This window comes from Osmerus mordax, chromosome 7 (assembly GCF_038355195.1).
Source record: "Osmerus mordax isolate fOsmMor3 chromosome 7, fOsmMor3.pri, whole genome shotgun sequence".
NCBI lineage: Eukaryota > Metazoa > Chordata > Actinopteri > Osmeriformes > Osmeridae > Osmerus > Osmerus mordax.
In genome coordinates this window covers 12,415,938-12,436,938 of record NC_090056.1, presented here as the reverse complement: position 1 = coordinate 12,436,938, position 21,001 = coordinate 12,415,938, and the positions used below count along the sequence as shown (strand labels likewise).

The following is a 21,001-nucleotide window of genomic DNA, read 5'->3' as shown; positions in this document are numbered from 1 at the left end:
AAATCCTGGATAAAAGACATGACTACATGTGCATATACTACAACCACTGCTGCGGGCTGCTGACAAATGACACAGTTCAAAAGTATTCCCATGGGGAGCATGGTATAACTTGGTGATGAATTAACTTTCATCCTTTGGAGAGGAACATGAACACTACTGCCTTTGGATAAAGACTGTGTCTGATATTCCTCCTCTGGCATCTATAAACTGATGTTGATTCTGAAGCTCTCACGTAGAGACACTTGCGGTGTTAGGGTTGGTTTGAGAAAATGGTGGTTGACAGCCCTCAGGTTTCTTAGAGTACTCATTTGTACATACAATGTTCATGTCTTTCTATGTGTACAGGACGATGAAGGTCATAAGTCTCTTACTGAAGTCCCTGAAAGCATCAGCTCTACTCTTCGTGTACTTGTGATCAAATACAAAGCCAAATGTTTGTACTGAAAATATTGAAATCTATATTGAGGGTTTGAACATGATGATGTACTTATAGTTCTTGACCTCCCAGTCCACTTACAGTACACATAGTGTCTCTGAATTGGTTCAGATGAAATACATATTATCTGTTATCTTGCTATTGGGCTATTGAGTCAGACAAAAGTCTGAAGAGGGCACATGACCCATCTGAAGCTAATCTCAAGTCTTTTTAGGTTGAGGTCCCGGTTTTGTTGTTGGGCGCATAGGGTTGCCAAAAGGATCTTTTCCAAATACAAAATGGTGTTTCTTGTTACATTCTGTAAATTTTCAGTTTGTCTGTGTTTGTATGCCTTTCTTCATACACAACTCTATAACATTTACAGAAAATAACTTCTACTCATTAGAAATCCTTTAATTGTGCACCAAAAATTACAGTTTGTGTGTATTTTCCCTTAAATGCCTTATTTGTGTCAATTTATTCAACAATACTGTACATAATACGGTAATCATGGATACATATGTCTTTCATCTTGGAAAACAGTATGGTGTGTGTGATTAAATATCTATTTTCCACTGGTCTCACAGTTTTACTTTCAGTATCTATATGTTGATGTGTGAAAAATGAAACAATGAAAAAATGAGTCAAATTATTCCTGCATCGTTTTCCCAATGAAGTGGGAAAGTTCCGGCTTGTGGGATGATGTGTAAAGACTTCCCATTACAAAGCACCAGGGAGTTAGTCAGCCAGTAGGAAGAAGTTGATTTAAAATCATCCTGAAGGGTTTGTTCAGAGTGTGGCTCCCTGGCACATGTTGTTGCCAGTCACCATCTGTGCTGGTGGTCAAACAGTGCAAACACATGCCGACTCCCAGGCCATGACAGCAGGTTGAGGCACACAGAGCACCAATTAGCATGCCTCTAAATCACATGCTTGTTTTTATATACAAACATGCAAAGATTATTTGACTGTTCCAAGGCTATTGAAATCAGAACAGCAACACTGCCGACAGTGTTGTGCCTGTGCCGCAAAGGCCTACGGTCTAGATTTAACATAAGATACCAAAGCAGTGCTTCCTTCAAACGCTCCCTTGACAGTTAAATTACGAATGAAACAATTCTATTCACAGAGGATGCCAGCTGGTCAGTCCTGACTCCTGGGAGGATGTGGGATGGACAGAGGTGTGTGGTTGAAGGTGAAACCATGGTGGACATTGTACCCCTGAGGCACACAGAGAAAAAAAGACAGGCGAGTTACTATCTGGATAAAAATACACCTCAGTTCTTTCTATGTTGACCATCCTCCTCAAGTCTGATGGTACCAGACACCCGACAAATGATGCAGAAAGAAGCCCAAAATTCAACCCAAAAGAAATCATTTACCTTTTCTAAATACATTTGCAACATGTTAGTTTGTCTTCTGTGGTCAAGCCTCTATTAAGCCAGTCTTCAGTCAGTCCCTGGGGCTCTTCCTCAAGGTCTGCTGCCTCACATTGGGGTGCAGAACCATGACAACCATGACACCTCTGATGCTGATCCGTCCTGACTTCTTTTGTGACGTGTGTGAGGTGTCATGGGAACTGTGACGTTCCCCATGGTCCATTTCAGTGGCACATGTCATATTTATAAACTCACTCAAACTGGCTGACTGTCTACTCCTGTTCCATGTAAAATACACTTGCGCAAGACAACATCTCTCCACAAATGTCACTTTACAGGAGCTACTCAGGATTTCTTTAGGAGAACATCAGGTGTGAAGACCATGATTAGATCGGGACCACATCCCTACATGTCTCTGTTTTAGCTGTAAATGGAGATGTCAGACACAGTTCATCATGCTCCAGCTCTCACATACCATCAGCAAGTGACACGTCCCCCCCAAAAAAACATCCCTGAAATAAACCAAAACCCCTACAGACATACATGTATGTATACATAATATACACATTACATACATTATATATTCACATGTATACACTGACTACAATGTACCGTACATGAGAACAGTACTCTGAGAAAGTTGTACACAAACGGCGTGGTTTAAGTTACTCCTTTATATACTGTAGCTAGTAAGATGTTTCATGTTTGAGAATTGGTATGTTTGCCATTCTCTTCCTGTACAACAAGCAGGCAGCGTGATTACCAAGTCTAATCACATTCTCCAGCCCAGCCCTGTCTCCACTTCCCCTGTGGGCTGTCGGGATTTCAAAGTCAAGGTAACACGGCCCAAACTGGATTCTAATTAAACCTGACATCAGGTGCATCTCTTCTCATGGCGTTCCTCCACCTTTCATCTGAATGATTCAAGCTGGGAACACCAGGAACAACCACACCATTTGGACATTATGAAGGATTAATAGGTTGATCACACAGCAAATACAATACTGACACCCCTTAACTTTTATGGCTTCGTAATCACTGGATTACAATGACAAATAATTAACTACATTGATGTGCAAATTAATTAGACTTTGCTGAGACATGTTGACAAAGAACATAATTTAATAAACACATCATTATAGAATGTGTGTAATAATTGCAGCTGTATTCCATTCCATTAATCAGTAATAGAAGGTTAATGTCTCAACATATTTCTAAAACGAAGACACATGGTCATGAGCTTGATAGTGGAGTTCATAAAAATGTATTTCCTCTGGATACACATAGGACACCTATATTTTGAAGTCTATGAAAGAATAAAGACTTTAACAGGTAATCCACAGGTGTCCTAAACAATTCACTTCTTACCTGCTGTGAACCAGGCATGATTATTTCAAACTAATAGTGACAAGTGTGTGCTACCCTTGTCTTTCTGACCTTGTATGGTGTACAGCAACACTATCAGTCAAAAATAATAAAGCAAGTGAAAATAAACAATGCATGACTGGAAAGACACTCTTTTTTAAAGAATGTACATCGAGCACTTTAAGAAGACTGTAATCCTGTCTATGAAACATTACAATATCTTTGGGCCAAACTTAGTGACCATTACATACTTACCTAAATTAGTTGTGAAACTCATAGGAAACACAGTAATACATCCTATTAACCATGTATGCTTCTACCAGTCCTTGTGTTGAGTGACATGAAGTGAGCAGTGTCTTGGTCTGCTCAAACAGTCCTCAGATCTCACCAGCTGTGGAGTCTTGCTGTGGGTTATATTCTCTTCAGCACACTGCAGCCTAACTCACCAAGCTTGACTTTAATGGAGAGTGACAGTAAATCGCAATTACCCATATGCACTCTTTGAACATAGTTAGAGAAATCAGGCCGTCCTGATAGGAAGTTTCCACAGTCTATGGACCCAGCCATACTGTTTTGTAAGTATTTTTATGTGCTTCAAATGACAATGTATCAATTCTCAGTTCCAATTTAAGATGCTAAATCATTTTTGTTATTTCAGACATTGGAAGTGTCTCAGTCAAATACAGTGGAAAGGGAAATCATTTAATTCACTCAATGTATGTGAAGTTACCATGCCTCTTAGATCTTTCCCCACTGATGCCCTACAGTCATAGGGTGTTATGTCTATCTGTAGGGATGGCAATGATTTGCCTGGCTTTTACTCAGTTGTATAAGCTAGTCATTCTGCCTGTGACTACAGCTACTTTATGATCGATATGATTTACAAATACACTATACACAGCAGATAACATCCATTCTTGTCCAATTAATGTTTATTCATTAAAAAGTAATTGTTCAGTCTGCTTTTAATCATGTTAAATGTAATTTCTATTCTAGACATCATGCATAATGACAAAAACAAATGGAACAAATTGAGCAAACCTTTGAGCCATGACCAAATTGCATTCAGCCTATTACAGCAGTAGCTGACTGCAATATAAAATATTATTTTCTTAATTCCCTTATATACGCATAGAAACATGACAACAGGAACAAATACACTTTGTATTTGACATGCATACATACGTATGGTAGTATCTTTAACGTAAAGATGCAGTATGATTCTGAAAATCACTCAGTATCAAAGTTGAAATCCATGAGTTTGTTTCTCTCTTTATTAACACTGTACTGTTCTTAAAAATCTATTATAATTGCCAATGGTAAGCAAGAATGGTTTTCAGTCAGCTTCCACCAACTGTTATAATGTGGTTGCCAATGTGTTATGTTAAAGTTCCTTCTGATATGGGCAGTGATTGGCTTTCATCAGTATTTGTGCTTTTATCATTGACACATTTCAGCTATCCAATCATAAAGTCACAAACTAAATCTGCCAATATTTATAGACCAAGTGTAAGAGTGACAAATATTGTGGTTGCACACAAAGTGGTCATTGGAATAAAGGAGGAAGAATGACAATACAGTTTACCATTTTGCTTGTAGCTACAATTTGCTTCTAGGCACAGACAATTCTGCACCATTTCCCATCATTACTATTACTGAGGTCCTCTCCACAGGAGACTTCAGTTTAGAAAGACAAACAAAAGCGTAATATAAATACTCTCAGCAGTGAAGGGGCTCCTCTTCTCCTCATCTCGTGATTAGCATTTCAAACAGCCCTTGTTTTGCATCTGAGTTCCATGTTTATTTGCATGCCATCGCAGCCTTGCAGGTGGTGGCTTGTCTAACCGGTAGAGATGAAAGCTGTGTGTGTGTGTGTGTTTGTTTGTGTTTTAGGGTAATACATGTATATCTGGTTTCTTCCAAAAGTATTGTTATGTCCCGGCGCACGTGTCCTTTCTACACTTCCTGCATTCCATCGAAGACATGTCTTTTGTAGGAAGATTTTCATAGGCAGTCCGTTATTTCATTCAGATGACTCAGATGAACTACATCTTAAACAGTACTTCGTAATATTACAAATATCTGCAAAGCTAAATCCCATTCACAGTGGTGTGTGTGAAATAAGAACGAATTCCTTTAGTGAATCCTGCCCTTCAGTTGTTTCTGTCACCAGACGAAGCTTCTCCAGGTTCTTATGTTTTCCATGAGCACTGGGATGACAGTTCTCTTCAGGGAAGACAAAGACAGCTGTGGGTCAGGGGAGGACAGCAGACTGAAGGCTGAGATGGACTATTGCTATCGTGCAACCTGAAAAGCACAGTATATCAGAATTAAGAATTCTAAGATTTCAGAATTATACTTTCTTTAGGTAGATAAAAAAAAGGTCATTTACTGTGTTTTGTTAATGGACATTTTTATGTGATTCAAAAAGCAGCTGGATTGAAAATAGCTGACTTATGTTTAAAAGCTGCACACAAGCCAGCTGTTTTCTGAACAATATTGACTACACCAAGATATCTATACAAAAATCTGTTCAATTTGAGACTACAAAAGAAAAGAAGGAAACCCCACAATTAAACATTTTCTAAATACAGCTTTGTGTCCCTTTACAAGTAAGGCTGTCTAGATTTAATTCAATCACTTCAAGGTCTCTGCATTAGATGGTTTACATTTATTTAAAAAGTCTAATTTCATGTTTGTCCTTTTGGCCCCATCGTTCACAAGATTACAGAATTAAACTAGCTTAGCTCCCTGTGCCTAGTGGAGAGCAGTAATGTTGATGGTGCCTTTGGGAGTTGTGATTATGCGTGATTGTGGGACCTTTGATCATCAAAGCTGGGCTTATAGCAAACACTGTACAAACATGGGATGAGCACACACAAATTCTGTCATTCCCTCTTTGCATTAGATGAGTGAACATAATAGAATGAGATCAGAAAAGAAAGGGGTGAGAGGGAGGACGGACAAGAAGATTGTCAATTCTGTTTATATTTGTTTTCACTACGACAACTGCTAATATACATTGCTTCCAATATCGTGGGCAATGCAAATTATCCACAGCAATCTTGCATCGCTGTGAATATAAATGTGGTTGCTTTAACTGCCTCAGTAGGGTAACTGTGTTTTGAAGACAATGAGATTGCTTCATGTCTGTTGTCTCTCTATCTGAGCTGACCTTGACCTCACCTTGGTGGTCTTTACTTTGTTCCCAGAGATGCAGGACCAACCAGTGAGATCAGGAAGAACCCTGCACTCTTCTTCTTCCAAACATGGCTCCATCCTACACCACCACTTCTGATGCACTATGGATGCTGGAGAAGCACACATCACACACAGCACCTCTGCTTAAATCATGTCTAACCTGAAGAGTGTCTATTATTTTTCAGGAAACTAAGGTGTTTTTTTTGGCATCTCTCACTCAAAACCAGGCTAAATTTAGCATCATAGACAGGAGTGGGGAAAAACAATTTAAATCAGTCAAAAGTTTTAGTGAAGGTTCCACAATATCAACTGAACAACTCCAGGATTCTTTAGTCATTCCTACCTTCCACACAGGAGGGCTGAGCCCTGGTTGTACCAGCAACCTGGCCAGGGAAGCAGGAACATTTGACTGTCTGAGAACGCTCCTCAATCTTGTTCCTGTTGCAGCAGCGATGGGCAGCCACCACCTCACAGGTGCCAGTTCTCTCCTGGGCTGAACCTGAGGAGGTTGTCAGATAGAAGAGTGTCAGTTTGAGGTGAGACGGGATGCTGTATGTAAGATTAATCGACGATGCTCTGTTTAGTCCGCAGAAATCCTCAGAAGTCTAGAATGCATAAAAAATGTAAAGAAAGAAAAAAAGAGAAATAAAATAACACACTATTGTCTGCCCCCATACATCATTACAGTGAGTGTGACATGTAAACATAACTAAACTGTTGACTTTCTTCGTTGTATTACATTTACACTTAGTCATTTAGCAGACACTCTTATCCAGAGTGACTTACGGTAAGTACTGGTACATTCTCCCCGAGGCAGTAGGGTGAAGTGCCTTGCCCAAGGACACAACGTTATTTTTCACTGCCAGGAATCAAACCGGCAACCTTCTGATTAATAGCCGGATTCCCTAACCGCTCAACCATCTGACCCCACACAGTAAAATACTTATACACGGTACATACTATTAGATGTGCATAGCACCAGTAGTGTAATAGATGCTTTGTGACAGAGGTTAGTTTAAGGTAAATCTCTTGGTTTCAAAGCTCGGTGAAGCTAAGTAAGTTGTACCGAGCTAGTCATGCCAGCAGTCTGTTTCTGGAGCACCAGCACCACCATGTGGATGCATGCATCATCCCCATGACCTTAACCCACGAGCAGAGTTGAAGGTAAACAGACAACATCATTCATAACTGACATTTTTCACAGTGGTCAAAATGATATCCATACATACATCTACGACCTATGAAGTGAAATAGTGGTGCTGTAATATTGTATATCTTCTCCAGGCAGACCACAAGCACCTGTTTTGATGTTGTTGAATCTGGCCATTGTGAATTCCTTGGAGACCAGTCCATATTGGTGGCCAGGTTTCATAATGAGTCCACAGGGAGGGAGGGCAATGGGGAGACTGGATCTGACTGATCTGACACCTACCTGTCAGGGCCCCAGAGCTTTGGTTGCCAGTGGACACTGGGTGGCTGTACAGTAGGACTGTGCCAAGCAGCAGGAGACCCCAGTGCAGCCGCCATGCCAACACACAGCTCACCATCATCCTGCCTGCCTTGCAAGCATAGACTGATGACACATGGATCAAATATTGGATGATCATATTGTTGAGCATTAAATTAAGGCATACTGAACAGCTACAGTATATTTGTCTCTTGTACATTGAGATTTATACAAGACAACAGGTTACAAGGTATTCCGATTTCAGAAAAAAAGTCTTCATGGCAGGTCAGATAAAGTAAGATGATAATTTGTGCTACATTTTGAACCCCTGATATAATGACCGGTATAATTGCGTTGTCACTGTTGTCTAGCATCAGGTTAATGGACTGAACAAGATCTTAAACTTGATTCATTGATTTGGTGATCTATCATTTCCTGTAAAAGCTCAGCCACCAATGAGAAGGTATGTTAGGCTACTATTCAAAACGAATATGCGTCTATAGATTCGCTTAAATCAATACATTTGTGATATGAGAATTTGATTTATTTTCTTATCTTTAATTATTTATCCTGGACAAGCCTATATCAATAATCCTTCCAGGGTTTTCTTAAACAAACTAAATGCAAAGTCTACACTAATACATTTAATGCACTGTTGTCTATGAGACGTAAACTACAATTAAATGCTAGATTACCTACCTTTGTTGTTCAATTAAATCTATCCCGCGTGAGAAGGCAGCATCTTCAAACTATTTTTGTATTAAAACTTTAGATTGACATCTGGTGTGGATGCCAGGGGAAATGTATTCATAACGGTTTATTTCGCGCCAGATCATTTTTGGTTTCAGCATACTTCCATTTCACTCCAAAGCGTGACATAATTTATCTCACTTCTTAAAATACAACTCAATCCAAGAGACGTCCAATCAACACATACAGTGGGCTGTACTCCAGACACGAATACGAACGCCATACTTACTGCAATTTTAATTAGGCCTTCATGCTTTCTAGTTCTTTTTCATCCGATGCTACAGGTGTCAGTGTTGTCGGTATCCATGTCAAGGGTGTGTAGGGATTCATGAATATCGTGAAGCAGTTCTTTCCTCACATGTCCAACTGTCTACGCATGTAGAAAACTCTAGTGACTAGTGAATTAACACGCCAGGCGGCTTTCCCATCATAAAAAACAAGAACGTAATCAAGAAACCATCTGTTTCCCTGAGTGCAATAAACCCCTTTCATTATAATATGTTTAAGAAGATTAAATAGAGCTGGGTACTCTCCCCAACCCCCACCCATGCTGAATCACGAGAGGACAACCAGGCTTATCACCATGGACAGCACCTAGGAGACCAATGCAGACCGGTTTAATTCATTCTCACTTTTCTAAGAACTGATAAAGTTGTCTAAAATCTTAGTGAAGTTGACAAATCGCTTACTTTATAATTAGTGTCAGAAATTAACCTTGGAAATTAATAGGATTACCAATTATTTAGAAAATCTGTCTAACAAATAAAACCACATTTTCTGCATCAGAGTGATCTTAATCTATGAAGATGAATAGTGTCACCAGTACTCTAACCTATACTAACAACAACAGTTCACTGAAAGTCCTCTGGAGAGGAATGAACCAAGTTATAAAAAGTAAAAAGACATGACTGATTACCAACAATGGAAATACTTTATTGGAGCACAGTACATATCCATTTTAATGCACATACAGTGAAACTACAGCAAGTATAATCATTAAGAGGGAGAAACAACAGCTCCTGATAGCAGATAGTAGAGCAACATCACTGATAAAAGGTGTTCACAACTTTGATTCTAAACTGTTCACTGTTTAAAGATTCTGGATAATTGTATGTTTTAATGATAAAGAGACAAATATGGTTGATCATATTTACAGTATTAGTCTCAAATAAATTAATGTAATATCACTGCAACATTTCCCCTCTGCCACAATGTTTGACAAAGTTTGTTGCAGACCAAGTACATTTCATTATTGTATGTTTGTGGGTGCCTTATGTGGTGAAATTCAGCTTAAAGAGAACTGTCTGTGGTGTGGTGACATCTGCCACAGCCAGTTCCTGTCCATCAGCCAATCCCAGCTCTGCAATAACAGGAAGTCATTTTAAATTGGGGGAATGGATTTTCATGGATTGGTCTGTTAAGGCAGAGTAACCGAACACAACTGATTGAACTCATGCCTAAGTATAAATATTGCCCACCTGTGCTATTGAATATCAAACTTTGCAATGAAGAAAGTAGTTAAAGCAGTGTTCATGAGAGGTCTTCATTTTGGGGCAGTATGCAGAGGATCCAAGATTTGCTTAGGTCAGCAAAACAATGACATCTTTGACAGTAGCACCCACACTGAGATACATTATATACTCTAAATATACCTAAATATACTTACCTTTCAAGGTTTTGCAAAGGTTGGGCCTGGTTCTTTGTTCAATGGATGCTACTGTCTGTAAAACAGTGAAACTGTTTTACAGACATTGAATCGAATTGTTATAGCCTCATATATTGTAATATATTACATTTTTTAATATTGGGTAGTTACCTTACCTGTAAATATAGTGTCTTATTCTTGCCTTCCAACGTTGTAGTGATTGCTGGGGATTTCATTTGTCTAAAGAAAACAAGAGTCACTGAGGACATGTGTTTTCATTTGCCATACACTCACTGAACTCACATTAAAAAGGTGATACATAAATACATACACAGTACTCACAGGGAGGCATTCTCAGTCAGGTACTCCAGAACATCTTGTAGTTTGGCTGAGGGAGGGAACTGGAGATCCTGGGGCACCTGGCTACAAGCCGAGCAGTTCTCCTGTCATACAAGAGCATGCTTGAGCGTACAGCCTCAACTGAACACTAACTGACAGTGATACTTATATAATAAATACTCCACTCTTTCAAATCTTCTATGTATGGTAGAGGTAGAACTCACCTTTCGCTCAGCTTCAAATGTGTAGGTGTACAATCCATCCACATCATTGAACACCAGATAGTTATTCAGAGGAATGTATGCACTAAACAGAACACAAGAAAATAATTCTACCAGAAGTACTCACTCTCACGAGAACACTAGAAAAGATGAAAAGGCCTAATGAGGGAATGGATGTAATTACTTACCTTGAAGCTATTTTGAAAACTTCAGTGGCACAGGAAGCTGAGAAAATTAGAAACATTAGGATTTTTTTTAATCAAATTTTGAAACTTTTTATATATGTAAAAAAATAATCCAATGCAGATGTAAATAATTGGCCTTATGTACCAGCAATTACAGCATTTGTGGAAGCCACCGCAGGAATAATCCTCTTCACAACCCCTGTAACACAAACCTTTAATGTAATTTATCCATACTCTGATTTGAACTGTGTAGTTTTTCGGTAACTGATGTTGTATGAAAAAAGGTTGACCTTGTGTGAGTCTGTATGTGACTCCAGTGATGTTAAACTCTGCAGCTCTCTCTTCCGCTCTCTGGAACACCCACTGGATGTGCTCTGGGTTGTCCCCATCCAAGGCCACACCATCTAGGAGACAGAGTAGGAGCAGCCGGCCTCTCAAAACAATTGTATTTAACAGTGTTATGCAAGCACTGAGACAATAAACGTGCAATGGAGAACTACAGTGCCATTTTTGTCCTGTAGGTGTAGGAAATGAGTAGTGTGATTTTATGAACATACCTCCAAAAGGCTTATCTTTGGGCCATTGCAGCATTCTAGCATACTCAACACAATGCTCTGGTAACCGAGGCATGGACGCAATGGTGCACATGGGGAAGTTAATCTACAGCCAAACAAATACAGCATGAACTAAAAACAGATTCAGATAAAATATTGACACATGGTTTTAGATGATACGTACCTGTGGTGGATAGAATTCCAGCGTGCAGTCAATGCATGCACTAATGCCTGGCAGAATGACTCGGGCATTGCCTTTGAAGCCCTCTGTCCCTCCGTCTATGAGTGGTATGATGGAGCTGGTGTCCAGCACTCCATCTTCATAGCTCAGAAGCGACAGCTGACAACACATATTTCTATTAGCAGTCTAGCTATGTTCCCAAGAAGTATTCAGCTGCTCAATCAAATCAGATCATGTTTTTATCCTTTCTGGCACTCTGCACTTTACATTGTACTGGACCTGCTGACATTCTTAAGTTATTCCTGCGATGCCTTCAATTGTATTTTTATTTTATTTTTTTCTTGCATTTATTGTCTCGCTGTGCTTTTTAATAATTGTGTTATGTCCACTGTACTGTCCTGTCTGCAGTGTAGAATGTATCAATTTTTTTAAGCTCTTGGTGCAGAACAAATCCCCCTCGGTGCAATAAAGGTATTCATTCATGTGTTATTTGTATTGGAATAGTCAATATGCTCAAAACAAAGCACAGATATTTGTTATAAAAAATACTTACAAGCATTCCATTCATCCATCGCCTGGAAATGATGGAGTCTAGACCACAAACTATGATGTGAAATTCTAAAGAGGATAATTAAAAAGATGATTACAAATATATTATTTACAAAAAAAAGATTTTTTCAGCTGTTTCCAGCAAACATTTCTATGACATAGATTAAATTACAACGCATGTACTCACGTCTGTAGAAAGACTCATCAAAATCTTGAATCTTTTTGAAATATCTGAGAGATTTGATAAGCATAAACACAATATTAGGCTGTTCAGGACTGTGCAGAAGGGTTTAAATGATGTATGTTATCCCTCATAAGAGTATAACATATTCACATAGGCTTCTTCAGCAGCAAAGGATACGGGACAACTTTACATCCAGGGATTCGATTGTTAACAAAATCAGCAGCAACCTCTGCCTTTGGCCGTCCCACATCTTTGGGTCTTTATGAGAGGGTGTAAAATAGAACCAAACCAAAGTAAAAAAGCAGAAAAAATAAATGTAGTTAGTGATTTACTTAATGAACAGTACGTAATATCTAAATATATTATAATATAGCAAACCTATCACAGGTGCTGGAGAAACTACTTGCATTGGGGAAGTTTTGCCAAATAAAAATATACAAAACACTCAATATGACCCAAACCTGAAAAGGAACTGCCTATTAAGGTTGGAGATATCAATGGTGTCCATATCAACCACATGAATGTGCCGAAATCCAGACAGGGCCTTGACCAAAGGCAAAGCCACATATTAAAACTAGTGAATGTGAACGTGTGAACAGAGTTGCATGTTTTATTTGTCAAATAAATTATACTATTTTTTAAATGTATACAATATAATCTCACATACTAGATTTTTGAGCAGTTCACAGCCGAGTCCACCGGCTCCAATTACCAATATCTTGCATGTATCCAACAAAAATTGGAGGGACTGAAAGAAACATTACCTGGGTCATCTTTATGATTAGTTCTTATTAAGAACACGTATTGCTGCATGCTAGTTAAAATGATATGGTGATAATTGTAACTACAAGGTAGGTTATAACTGGCTTTGCAGTTCTAACCTCAGTGCTTGGTTCAAAGTCTGGATGAGTAAATGGGCCAGATCTCTCTAGGAACTTCTTTACATGGTTCCACCGCCCATCCCAGTCACCAGCACTGACATCCACAGCCATTCTGCACACACACAGACAAAGGTCAACACACACAGATGCTCTGCTGCACATCAATCACAAATATTTCTTAGAAATACCATGAGGGATAATCCTGAAAATATCGATGCATTATTCCTAGATACCCAAATGGCAGTAATTTGGGTGAAGTATGTGTGTGTGTGTGTGTCACTAAAACGTTTTACACTGGATTTACAAAATGTATTTTAATAAGAATATAAGACTAACTGTCCTTTAACCAATGCAGTCAAACTTTATTGTAATGCCAAGTCTGCTCAAAATGTAACATTTTCTATGCGAGTGATTGTATTCCCACTTCAGAAGTGTTCTCAGTTAAGGTTTCAATGGCCAATAAATCAATACGTGTATGTAGAAAATGATTTTTCACATCGTTTTCACACTGGCGCTGCGTTTGCAGCTGGATTTAGGCAAACCTGCAGCCAGTGCCAGGCAGTTTAGAGCCTTTTACATGGCTTTCGTCACTAACTTTTCAGTGAGGTCCTCTATTCTCCTTCTTTTCTTCTCCCTAAAAGGAGAGAATAAAAGAAGGTTCACGTAGGATGGGTTTTTAGCAGAGGATGATAAATTCGGCACTACACTTGCTTTTAATAATTTCTTACTTACGGCTCCTCAGCATCCGCCATACTTTCACGGTTCCATTTCCTTGACGAATATTTGATTCAGGTGTGTCAAAATTGCGTCGTAAGTAAATTTCGATCTTTGCCAAAATGTGAAACCATTTCAGGAAAATATGACGCAGCTTTGATCCACTTCATTCCCTAGCTGTCAGTCACACGCAACTCTCGCGAGCGTGAAAAAGCTTGATTCTCCTCCGTGCTCGCTGATCAGCTGACCTCACACTACTCAACGAACTTGCAGCTAACTAGCAGCTAAGAGAAAATAAGCAATGGCAAGGATGGAACTTGCACCACTTAGACCCTGGGACGATTTCTTCCCAGGGGCTGATCGATTTGCTAAACCTGATTTTAGAGATTTAACGAAATGGAACAATAGGGTGATCAGCAATTTACTGTACTATCAGACAAATTATTTTGCCGTAGCCATCGTGGTTTTCTTGATTGTTGGGTAAGTCAAGGGTTGTTACCTCACAGCAAGTCACCCAGCTACAAACAGCTAGCTAATTAGCTACTGTAGGCCTACTGACTACACAGTGATGTGATTAGTTGGCAATGTGGTCCGCACCCATGGCCACATTTTTTAAGTCCATGCCATTTTATTAGCAGGTTGTAGATATTGCCTTTTCTTTTCTAACATGTGTATATCTGTGCAAAACTGCTACGTTTATAGAGTGGAGTTTGTTTAGTTAAGTAGCTACAGTAGCTAACTAGTAGCTGGCCTACATAAATTCATAGAGCTAGCTACATTTTCTGCGTCCTTTTAGTGTGTATGATTGTGCTGATACTGCCTTCAAACCAAATAATGAATAAATTAACATGAACAGCTAGATTGGTTTTGTGTGCCGTTTTTCTATGATTTATTTCTCAAACCAAAAAATTGTGTTAACATGAATACTAGTAAAAATCCTAGGCTTGTGTAATTTGGCTGTGGTCATCCTGATGTTAAGCAATGCATAGTATACTGAAGATCAACGAGTTAATGGAAAAGTGTAATAGCACTTGTAATATGGATACAATGGAATATGGGCTTTTAGGCGTGCCCTCTTTTTCAGGCAGCTTGATGGTTATAGAAACTGTCCTTGGCTGCATGATGCAGGATTTCTATTATTCCAACCACCAGGCTGTGCTGTTCTTTCTGCCCCAACCTACTGAGCATATTAACCATAGTAGCTTTGGATATTCTTTATGTATTTGTATGTCTCATATATTTTATAGATTCCTTAACCCTCTTGGTATGTTCCTGGGAGGAGCAGTGGTCTCTCTGGTCTTCATGGGTTCTGTGTGGGCAGGGGAGAACAAGACCATCATCAAGAACTTTAAGAAGAAGAACCCCACCCTGTTTGTCCTTGCGGTTATGGGTACCAGCTACTTCCTGTTGTCGCTGTGTGGTGGCGTGATGGTCTTCATTTTTGGAATCACTTTCCCTTTGCTATGTGAGTCTTTTCCTGTTATAAACTTTAGCCTCCGAGTAGGAGTAAGGCATTTTAGCTCCCCGGGTTAGATCCAAAAGGACATGGGGCTCTATTATGAGGGAGGTGAGTCATAGTGGAATCTATAGTTGAGGTTTTTCCAACCTCTCTGTTTCACTCATTTACAGGCCTATATGTATGACACTATATTATAACTGGTGCATTCAGAGTACAAAACAAAACAGGTTAGTTAATTGTTTGTGAGTCAGTGAGCAAAAGCAACAGCTTTGTGTTGGAATTGGGAGGCAGGCTGAGAAGGAACACTGTGAGAGCCCTTCCCAAGAGGCCTGCCTGTTGACTGGTTGCTATGTAGCAACATAACAACTTTTACTGGTTGACATCATCCGATTGGCATCCAGCTGACAAGGGAATAAAGATGATACCTCTATTGAACCCCTCGATATGAGTAAGGTGAAATTTACCCAGTTCCCTAATATTTTGTTGACAAATAAAACAAGTCCCCTATCCTCTGTTTTACAGTGAGTCTTGTCCATGCCTCTCTCAGACTGCGCAACATGAAGAACAGGATGGAGAACAAAATTGAGGGGGTGGGCATAAAGAAGTCTCCCATGGGTGTCATCATGGACCTCCTGGACCAGCAGGAGGAGAAGATGAACAAGATCCAGGACTTCATTGAGAGCAAGCTTAAGGAATGAGAGGAGGAAGGCTTGTCAAACTGGCATCCTCTTTCAATACTGTTCTATTTATTTTAGCACAATCCTAAGATATTTTTGACCCCAAATAAGGTTTTGCAATCCTCCTATTAATCGGTCTTGCTTTTGGTTTTTGTTACACATCTGTTACATGCTTTATATTACACTGTTATATATTTTGGGTTTGGTTACTTCATTTTGGGGGAGGTGTGCACTCATATATAGATTATATGTTTCTGAAAGACACTGGGCATGATTCAGTGAGTCATGAGCATCCTTGTCTGTCCTGTCCAAAATGTTGTTTAAATTATTTCTGTGCACGTGTGGTGTTGTCTATATTGACTGCATATTCTAATTCTGAATGTGAGTACATAGTTCTGTGTCTGAAGGCTGTGTCTAAGGTTCAGTTTCAAACTTATAGAGCTAACAATACATTGTTGCTAAAATGAACAAATCAGAACCAAACATTTTGCTACTCTCAAAGGTGTAGTCGTGTCCCTCAACTGTATTTTTTTCTCCCAATCTTGCCGACACCAGGGGTTTGAACCTGGCTTTCAACGATCACCTCTTTAAACAGGGAGTCAGGTGGCTGAGCGGTTAGGGAATTGGGATAGTAATCAGAAGGTTGCCAGTTCGATTCCCGGCTGTACCAAATGACGTTGTGTCCTTGGGCAAGGCACTTCACCCTACTTGCCTCGGGAATGTCCCTGTAATTACTGTAAGTCGCTCTGGATAAGTGTCTGCTAAATGACTAAATGTAAACACTGCTTAACCAGCTGCCCTACCAAAAAGCTAGCCCTTTGATGGTGCTGGTGGGTGGTATTTATACTGAGGAGTGAGTTTCTACAATTCAACACGGTTACACTACCACAGCACAAACATCTCTTTATCTCCTTTACCTATTGAACTACAGTCTCTGGACAAGATTGCCCTTATGCTGATGGAACCCATTAATAAGTGACTGCTCATTGACGAGTAGCAATAATGCCCTTGTTATTTCAGACCCTGTGGGTTTGAGAGAAATATCTTCTGACCATAGCTATGCAGTATGAAAAAGATAATTGCTATCACAGCTTTATTCTTGAAATATAATATTATTTCTGATGTATGGCTGAATTTCATTATTATGCATGTAAATTATTAACCTATTGGTTGCAAAAAGCACTTTGTTAAAATAATATATTTAGTGCATTTAAAAACATTGTAATCTGTAGTATATGGAAAGAAATGTCAGGATGTCCATTTGAGATCCATTTTCCTTTTACAATGGAAATGGATGCAAGTGTCTGTTTATCAGAATGCAAAGCTTCTGTTGCCATTCCAAGCAGAATCATGCTTTCTGTGGACATTGTGGAGTCCTCCAACTATACAGAACCAATTTGCGCATGTTAACGTGATAATTGGATTACTGGGAATGTTAAAAAGAATGCCATAATAAAACTACTTTTTGTATGTTTTTGTTGTCACTACGTGTAACCACATAACGAGAGGCAAAGCACTACATTTCACAAAGAAAATAAACTTAATGTATAAAATCTACATCAGATGTGTCATGTTCATGAATTGAATGAACAAGAGCAAATGCAGCAGCATTTCAATACAGTGGCCCTGATGAAACAAGGCTTTGTTTAATTCATATGGGTTTTAAACATTTCACAGTAGACAGATATGGAAAACTACACGCAAAGATGTAACCACCACAGACTAGGCATACACAGTAAAATACATTAAAATACATGTCAATAGGAATACTTGCTTAAGATGATCTGTCTGACCAGCAGTGCTAATACACAATATCGTTTTTTAGCTTGTGGAGGACAAGAAGAGACACATCACACTTTGTGAAACACAGCTAATGTAGATATTGTAGATACAGTTGATTGAATCTTCAGAAGAGACTGGTTTCTCTTGATTCCAGGAGTTTGGGGAGCGGTGTCTGTGAACAAAGACAACAGTGTTGTTTATTCAGGATAGTAAAGAAACATATAGCATGCAGGTTTTCAAGTACCCTTGCTGCAGTCTAGGATGCTTAGAAAAACGATATTTTTCTGCTGGCATGGGTCTTTGAAATCTGAGAATTCCCAGCTATACTCACAGCTTTTAGATAGGCTACATTGCTCTGTTTGATCTCACTCAGGAGTTGATCTCTGGGGGTGGGATCAACCTTTGGGGGCTGCCTCTGGCGAGAGACAGGCTTCAGTGTCTTAATCACATCCTTAAGGTTGGCTCTCTCATCTCCCATCACCCCACTGCCAGTCTCTCTTGGCCGAGTGGTCTTCCTCAGATGAAAGCTGGCCCTGTCTGGCCTCCTGTCCTCCCTGGGGTCCAGCTCCAGAAAAGGGTCTCTGCGTTTGGGAGTCCTCTTGAGTTGGACATCCAGGAGTGGCTTGGCCTGGTCAGTGCTGGTCGAATGTGGAAGAAGGTTGTGTACAGTGTGTTTGAGATGTTTGTTTACCTGTGGAGGGGTGCTGGCCTGTGGAGGGGGTGCTAGGAACCCCTGCTGTTGCAGAAGCTCAATAGGGGGGATATAACCCAGCATCTCCAACAGACCTGGCGGCAAGTTCAAACTGCTCTCATACATGTGCATCACCTCCTTCTGCTCCTTCAACTGCTGATGCTTCTGCTCATCGTTCCTCAGCTGTCGCTGGCGGTCCAGATTCCTGGTCAGCAGGTTGGTCACCACCATCCTGGGCCCAGCCTGCTCAAAGTGGTAGCCCAACTTCAGGAGGGTGTTGTTGGCCTTGAGGAGACGAGACACCTCCATCTCTGAATGGTGGCCCAACATGTGCCTCTGATTATGGAAGCGCAGCTCAGTCAGGGTCTCGTTGAACTGGAGACAGCGCATGATGGCTACAATCCCCTTCCCTGTTATGAAGTTGGACTCAATGTTGATGGTGGTGATGCTACGGTTCTCTCGCAGCATGTTGGCCAGGGTGAAAGCTATGTTCTCATCAGCACCTGTATTGGCTATACAAAAGGTTTTTACAAATTTGTTCTTCTTTAGGGCATTGACATAGTCTATCAGCATTTCTTTAGGAATGTTTTCAATGTTATTGAGGTTTATTTCAGTGATTGTGGGGTTGTTGTTACGGATCTTATCCAAGCTGCTTTCCAGATTTGTATCATTCCCTGACGGCCTTGATGTCAGTTTAATGCCACCAAGGGCCAGCTTTGGAATATTTAGTTTGTTTATTTTTCTTTCTTCTTTCTGGGGTTTATAGCTCTCATCTGCCTTCTGCTCCTCTGGATCTTGCTCTGTAAGGCTGGGGGATAGGGTGGTGGTGTTAGTATCCTCTGTTTCTGGTGTTTCTGATGTGCTCTCTGATCTCTCAGTATCTTTTTCTCCCGTGAGTTCTTCAAACTTAAGAGGGGGTAATGGGACATTACTGTTAGTATCTGCAGTATTTGTACTTTTGTCTTCTGATGGGTATAATTTTGAATTGTCAGTGGTTTGATGTTCTGGTTCAGTTACTTTCTCAAGTGGTTTGACCTTCTCCTCGTCTTTCAGCTCCACCACATGTTCTTCCTCCACCTCTTGCTCCTCATCTCCTTCCACCACCTCCACAATTTCCTCTATTATTTCTTCAATCACTTCCTCTTCTTCAACCCCTTCTACAGCCTCCTCCTCTATGATCTCTTCTACCACTTCGTAAACATATTCCACATCTTCACAGTCATCTTCTCCTTTTTCTTTGTTTTCAGCATCATCCTTCATGTTTTTCTAATGGAGACAATTAGAACAGTCATCAGATCAATATATGTTTTAGGAATTTTAAAGTCAGCTGTTTTTACTGTACACATAATGTACATCTACATGAAGTGCACATGATGCCTCTCACCCCACTGAGCGGCAGAGTGGCAGGAACCCTTTCCTCTTCCAACATGCGTACGGACTCTTTATCCCAGTACTGACAATCCTTTTCTTCTTCTTTGTTTTCAGATTCTTCATGTATATTTTTCTGATTTAAACAATTACAGCAGTTATCCAATCAACTTATATTTGAGAAATATCTGTGAAATACAGTGTCAATTGGCTCTCCCCCTAAAAAGTTGACTTTGAAAATACTTTACAAATTGGTCATGGTCATCAGCCATTGTACTATAGATACACATAAACATATCTATTATAATCCACAATACTGTACACAAAATAACCATGAGGCCTCTCACCTCACTGGGTAGTAGAGTGGCAGGGACCCTTTCCTCATCAAGCATGCGTTTGGACTCTTTATCCCAGTACAGGTAATCCACCAGGGATCTGTGGTCGAAACCCCCAGTGGGAGTCTTCTCTGTCTGGTCCCTTTGTCTCTGTCCCACCGGCACCCTCTCATCTGGGGCGATCACGTCCATCTCACTCTGGAGCTGTTTGAGCTCCTCGGGAGACAGGTTGGCCAAAATCTCATCTTCATCAATGTCCTCCTCATCGATATTCTCTGGGAAGGAATCCTGGTCACTATGATTAGACATGTTGCCTTGTAGTCTATACAATTATATTCTAAGTCAAATAACAGGGCAAAGCTCTGTCTGTCTGCAATACAGTTCTGGAGCAGAATGGACAGTGCTACTGCCTTGGATGACAGCTGGTAAGTGGCTGTTCAAGCCTCACAAAGACTAAAATTAAACCCATAGGTCTGCATGGAAGATATTTATGGCACAACCAGAGGGAAGACATATTATACATATTCTTTTTTCAGCAGCCTTGGTCAGCTGGCATGATCGTGCTGCAAGGCAGTTGGTTGGGGCAAAGGAAGAGGCAGGACAGACAGCGACAGGTGGACTATTTTCACAGGCCTAGGAGGGTCTAATGTGCACATGGATCTGCATATTCTCCCAGAGT

At 40.1% G+C, this 21,001-nt stretch overlaps 4 protein-coding genes across 8 annotated transcripts; 1 reads left to right on the top strand and 3 right to left on the bottom strand.

The window, feature by feature from the left end:
• Positions 1–1,558: 1,558 nt before the first annotated feature.
• LOC136945295 (chemokine-like protein TAFA-2) lies at positions 1,559–7,910 on the bottom strand. Its single transcript, XM_067239052.1, has 4 exons — positions 7,793–7,910; positions 6,704–6,859; positions 6,346–6,470; positions 1,559–1,636 (listed from the first exon to the last, which is right to left on the bottom strand). Exons 1-4 carry the CDS (start codon positions 7,908–7,910, stop codon positions 1,559–1,561), a joined length of 477 nt encoding a protein of 158 aa, XP_067095153.1.
• A 1,564-nt stretch (positions 7,911–9,474) lies between these two features.
• LOC136945457 (NEDD8-activating enzyme E1 catalytic subunit-like) lies at positions 9,475–14,134 on the bottom strand. 4 transcript variants are annotated; one of them, XR_010876833.1, is made up of 19 exons: positions 14,029–14,134; positions 13,892–13,930; positions 13,297–13,408; positions 13,083–13,163; positions 12,877–12,959; positions 12,593–12,673; positions 12,419–12,462; positions 12,236–12,300; positions 11,686–11,841; positions 11,505–11,607; positions 11,238–11,351; positions 11,093–11,146; positions 10,951–10,987; positions 10,766–10,847; positions 10,545–10,645; positions 10,379–10,442; positions 10,224–10,278; positions 10,036–10,098; positions 9,475–9,917 (listed from the first exon to the last, which is right to left on the bottom strand). XR_010876833.1 is itself a non-coding variant. In XM_067239282.1 (19 exons), exons 1-18 carry the CDS (start codon positions 14,046–14,048, stop codon positions 10,051–10,053), a joined length of 1,296 nt encoding a protein of 431 aa, XP_067095383.1. In that variant the 5' UTR covers positions 14,049–14,134; the 3' UTR covers positions 9,475–9,917; positions 10,036–10,050. The 4 variants fall into 4 exon arrangements, 3 of the variants coding, with proteins under 3 accessions (XP_067095383.1, XP_067095381.1, XP_067095382.1); XM_067239282.1 differs by having other exon boundaries at positions 10,036–10,055; XM_067239280.1 differs by lacking the exon at positions 10,036–10,098.
• A 148-nt stretch (positions 14,135–14,282) lies between these two features.
• Positions 14,283–17,616, top strand: LOC136945458 (PRA1 family protein 3-like). Its single transcript, XM_067239283.1, has 3 exons — positions 14,283–14,490; positions 15,258–15,475; positions 15,992–17,616. The coding sequence occupies exons 1-3, from the start codon at positions 14,312–14,314 to the stop codon at positions 16,165–16,167; spliced, it is 573 nt and encodes a 190-aa protein (XP_067095384.1). The 5' UTR covers positions 14,283–14,311; the 3' UTR covers positions 16,168–17,616.
• Positions 17,617–17,756: 140 nt separating this feature from the next.
• On the bottom strand, positions 17,757–20,703 carry lmod3 (leiomodin 3 (fetal)). Of its 2 annotated transcripts, XM_067239277.1 has the most exons (4): positions 20,335–20,703; positions 20,004–20,123; positions 18,260–19,885; positions 17,757–18,100 (listed from the first exon to the last, which is right to left on the bottom strand). In XM_067239277.1, the coding sequence occupies exons 1-4, from the start codon at positions 20,629–20,631 to the stop codon at positions 18,053–18,055; spliced, it is 2,091 nt and encodes a 696-aa protein (XP_067095378.1). In that variant the 5' UTR covers positions 20,632–20,703; the 3' UTR covers positions 17,757–18,052. The 2 variants fall into 2 exon arrangements, with proteins under 2 accessions (XP_067095378.1, XP_067095379.1); XM_067239278.1 differs by lacking the exon at positions 20,004–20,123.
• Positions 20,704–21,001: the final 298 nt, after the last annotated feature.

What these genes read in the sequence shown, in the direction of transcription:
- LOC136945295 (XM_067239052.1), bottom strand. Translation starts at nt 7,910, where the DNA reads ATGATGGTGAGCTGTGTGTTGGCATGGCGGCTGCACTGGGGTCTCCTG. An exon ending in TCAGCCCTCCTGTGTGGAAG is followed by an intron (nt 6,471 to 6,703) that starts GTAGGAATGACT and finishes GTGCTTCTCCAG; the next exon opens with CATCCATAGTGCATCAGAAG. An exon ending in ACAAAGTAAAGACCACCAAG is followed by an intron (nt 1,637 to 6,345) that starts GTGAGGTCAAGG and finishes TGTGTGCCTCAG; the next exon opens with GGGTACAATGTCCACCATGG.
- LOC136945457 (XM_067239280.1), bottom strand. Translation starts at nt 14,048, where the DNA reads ATGGCGGATGCTGAGGAGCC. An exon ending in AATAGGCAGTTCCTTTTCAG is followed by an intron (nt 12,674 to 12,876) that starts GTTTGGGTCATA and finishes CCTCTCATAAAG; the next exon opens with ACCCAAAGATGTGGGACGGC. An exon ending in CAAAGATAAGCCTTTTGGAG is followed by an intron (nt 11,352 to 11,504) that starts GTATGTTCATAA and finishes TCTGTCTCCTAG; the next exon opens with ATGGTGTGGCCTTGGATGGG.
- LOC136945458 (XM_067239283.1), top strand. Translation starts at nt 14,312, where the DNA reads ATGGCAAGGATGGAACTTGCACCACTTAGACCCTGGGACGATTTCTTC. An exon ending in GTGGTTTTCTTGATTGTTGG is followed by an intron (nt 14,491 to 15,257) that starts GTAAGTCAAGGG and finishes TATATTTTATAG; the next exon opens with ATTCCTTAACCCTCTTGGTA. An exon ending in AATCACTTTCCCTTTGCTAT is followed by an intron (nt 15,476 to 15,991) that starts GTGAGTCTTTTC and finishes TCTGTTTTACAG; the next exon opens with TGAGTCTTGTCCATGCCTCT.
- lmod3 (XM_067239277.1), bottom strand. Translation starts at nt 20,631, where the DNA reads ATGTCTAATCATAGTGACCAGGATTCCTTCCCAGAGAATATCGATGAG. An exon ending in CCACTCTACTACCCAGTGAG is followed by an intron (nt 20,124 to 20,334) that starts GTGAGAGGCCTC and finishes TGTTTAAATCAG; the next exon opens with AAAAATATACATGAAGAATC. An exon ending in ATGTAGCCTATCTAAAAGCT is followed by an intron (nt 18,101 to 18,259) that starts GTGAGTATAGCT and finishes CTTTGTTCACAG; the next exon opens with ACACCGCTCCCCAAACTCCT.